Source organism: Corvus brachyrhynchos, unplaced genomic scaffold (assembly GCF_000691975.1).
Source record: "Corvus brachyrhynchos isolate BGI_N302 unplaced genomic scaffold, ASM69197v1 scaffold215, whole genome shotgun sequence".
In the NCBI taxonomy this organism is placed as follows: domain Eukaryota; kingdom Metazoa; phylum Chordata; class Aves; order Passeriformes; family Corvidae; genus Corvus; species Corvus brachyrhynchos.
The window spans coordinates 48556-51309 of record NW_008237887.1 but is presented as its reverse complement, the minus strand read 5'-3'; the positions used below and the strand labels follow the sequence as shown (position 1 = coordinate 51309).

The window sequence follows — 2754 nt, the reverse complement described above, 5'->3', positions numbered from 1 at the left end:
CTCCTCATCCTTCTCCTCCTCCTCCTCCTCCTCCATCTCCTCCTCCTCCTCCTCATCCTTCATCCTCCTCCTCCTCCTCCATCTCCTCCATCCTCCTCCTCCTCAGCGCCATTGGCAGTTGCTGGGTTGGCTTCGGGGCTCCCTCTCCCCGCGGGGATTTCGGGCAGCGGGATCCCCGTTCGCTGCCGGGGCTGCTGAGCTGGCAGCGGGGCGGCTCCGCCGGGCCTGCGGGGTCTCGTTCCCCGCCTGCCGCAGCTCCTGGCGTTCCAAAGGGACCCCGAGCGACCTCGATGCCGACCCCCCAGCGGGGCCCCCGCGGGCTCGGCCCTGGCATCGGCATCGGGGCTGGAGAGGCCTCAAAAAGGGCCCTCCCTGGTGGTCTCTCGGGGTGGCTGCTCCTACAGGTCCTACAGGAGCGCCTTGCACGGAGCAAAATCCTTGTAAATGGTGGGAAAGCGACCCCAATTTGGGGTCAGGGCGTCTGGGAGGGTCTGGAGAAGGTTTGGGAGGTTCTGGAGGAGATCGGGGAGCTTTTGGGGGAGGTTCTGGAGAAGGTTTTTGGGAGGATTTGGAGAATTTGGGAGGATCTGGAGGAGGTCTGGAAGGTTCTGGAGAAGATTGGGGAGCTTTTGGAGAAGGTTCTGGGAGGTTCTGGAGGAGGTTTTTGGGAGGTTCTGGAGGAGGTTTTTGGGAGGGTCTGGAGAAGGTTTTTGGGAGGGTCTGGAGAAGGTTTTTGGGAGGTTTTGGAGAATTTGGGAGGATTCGGAGAATTTGGGAGGATCTGGAGGAGGTTCGGGGAGGTTTCGGAGAAGGTTTTGGGGACCTTTTGGAGGATGTTTGGGAGGTTCTGGAGGACCTTGGGGAGCTTTTGGAGAAGGTTCTGGGAGGTTCTGGTGAAGGTTTTTGGGAGGTTTTGGGCAATTTGGGACGTTCTGGAGAATTTGGGAGGTTCTGGAGAAGGTTTGGGGAACTTTCAGAGAAGATTTTGAGAGGTTTGGGGGAAGGTTCTGGGAGGTTCTGGAGGAGGTTGGGGACATTTTGGAGAAGGTTTTTTGGGAGCTTTTGGAGAAGGTTTTGGAGAGATTCTGGAGAAGGTTTTGGGGAAAGTTGGGGAGGTTCTGGAGGAGGTTTTGGGAGGGTCTGGAGGACCCTGGGGAGCTTTTGGAGAAGGTTGGGGAGGTTTTGGAGGATGTTGGGGAGGTTCTGGAGAGGGTCTTGGGAGCTTCTGGAAGTGGTTTTGTGGAGGTTCTGGAGAAGGTTTTGGGAACTTCTGGAGAAGGTCTTGGGAGGTTCTGGAGGAGATTGGGGAAGTTCTGGAGGTGGTTTTGGGAGGTTCTGGGGGTGGTTTTGGGGAGGTTCGGGTGAATTGGTTGAGGAGCTTTTGGGGAAGGTTTTTGGAAGCTTTTGGGGAAGGTTTTGGGGAAGTTCTGGAGAAGGTTTTGGGGAGGTTCTAGAGAAGGTTCTGGAGAAGGTTCTGGAGAAGGTTTTGGAGGTTTTGGGAGGGTCTGGAGAAGGTTTTGGGGAAGTTCTGGAGAAGGTTTTGGGGGGGTTCTGGAGAAGCTTTTGGGAGGTTCTGGAGAAGGTTCTGGAGAAGGTTTTGGAGGTTTTAGGAGGTTCTGGAGAAGGTTTTGTGGAGGTTTTGGTGAAGGTCTTGAGGAGCTTTTGGGGAAGGTTTTCTGGAAGCTTTTAGGGAAGGTTTTGGGAGGTTCTGGAGAAGGTTTTGTGGAGGTTTTGGTGAAGGTCTTGGGGAGCTTTTGGGGAAGGTTTTGGGGAAGTTCTGGAGGTGGTTTTAGGAGGTTCTGGAGAAGATTTTGGGGAGGTTCTGGAGAAGGTTTGGGGAGGTTCTGGAGAAGCTTTTTGGAGGTTCTGGAGGTGGTTTTAGGAGGTTGTGGAGAAGATTTTGGGGAGGTTCTGGTGAAGGTCTTGAGCAGCTTTTGGGGAAGGGTTTTTGGGAAGCTTTTAGGGAAGGTTTTGGGGAAGGTTCTAGAGAAGCTTTTCGGAGGTTCTGGAGGTGATTTTAGGAGGTTCTGGAGAAGCTTTTTGGAGGTTCTGGAGAAGCTTTTTGAAGGTTCTGGAGGTGATTTTAGGAGGTTCTGGAGAAGATTTTGTGGAGGTTCTGGTGAAGGTTTTGTGGAGCTTTTGGGGAAGGTTTTGGGGAGGTTCTGGTGAAGGTGTTGAGCAGCTTTCGGGGAAGGGTTTTTGGAAGCTTTTGGGGAAGGTTTTGGGGAGGTTCTAGAGAAGCTTTTTGGAGGTTCTGGAGGTGGTTTTGGGAGGTTCTGGAGAAGCTTTTTGGAGGTTCTGGAGAAGGCTTTTCGGAGGTTCTGGAGGTGATTTTAGGAGGTTCTGGAGAAGGTTTTGTGGAGATTCTGGTGAAGGTTTCGAGGAGCTTTTGGGGAAGGTTTTGGGGAGGTTCTGGAGAAGGTTTTGGGGAGGTTCTGGTGAAGGTCTTGAGCAGCTTTTGGGAAGGTTTTTTGGAAGCTTTTAGGGAAGGTTTTGGGGAGGTTCTAGAGAAGCTTTTTGGAGGTTCTGGAGAAGGGTTTTCGGAGGTTCTGGAGGTGATTTTAGGAGGTTCTGGAGAAGGTTTTGTGGAGATTCTGGTGAAGGTCTCGAGGAGCTTTTGGGGAAGGTTTTGGGGAGGTTCTGGGGAAGCTTTGGGACCTTTTGCGGAAGCTTCGCTTCTTGCCGACGCCGGGGATCGGCGGTTCCGGCTCCGCGCCTGGGATTTGCCGCTGCGGGGCTGGAATGGGCACGAGC

General features: G+C 53.7%; 2 protein-coding genes across 7 annotated transcripts in view; both read left to right on the top strand.

Annotated features, from left to right (window-relative positions):
* The window catches only part of LOC108446339 (glycine-rich cell wall structural protein-like), a 5084-nt gene extending 2468 nt beyond the window's left edge, over nt 1-2616 (top strand). Inside the window, exons 2-4 of one of the 6 annotated variants that reach the window (XM_017732712.1) lie at nt 1571-2148; nt 2219-2273; nt 2524-2616. In XM_017732712.1, the coding sequence (XP_017588201.1) occupies nt 1571-2148; nt 2219-2236 (596 nt within the window). In that variant the 3' untranslated portion in view covers nt 2237-2273; nt 2524-2616. Of the gene's footprint in view, nt 1-42; nt 2422-2501 lie in introns of those variants that run through there. The other 5 variants (XM_017732710.1, XM_017732711.1, XM_017732708.1 and 2 more) reach the window with 5 other exon arrangements.
* ARHGEF10L (Rho guanine nucleotide exchange factor 10 like) overlaps nt 1-2754 on the top strand; it is a 31134-nt gene that overhangs the window by 15708 nt on the left and 12672 nt on the right. The window contains exon 11 of the mRNA XM_017732686.1: nt 405-648. Within this exon, the coding sequence (XP_017588175.1) occupies nt 405-648 (244 nt within the window). The remainder of the gene's footprint in view (nt 1-404; nt 649-2754) is intronic.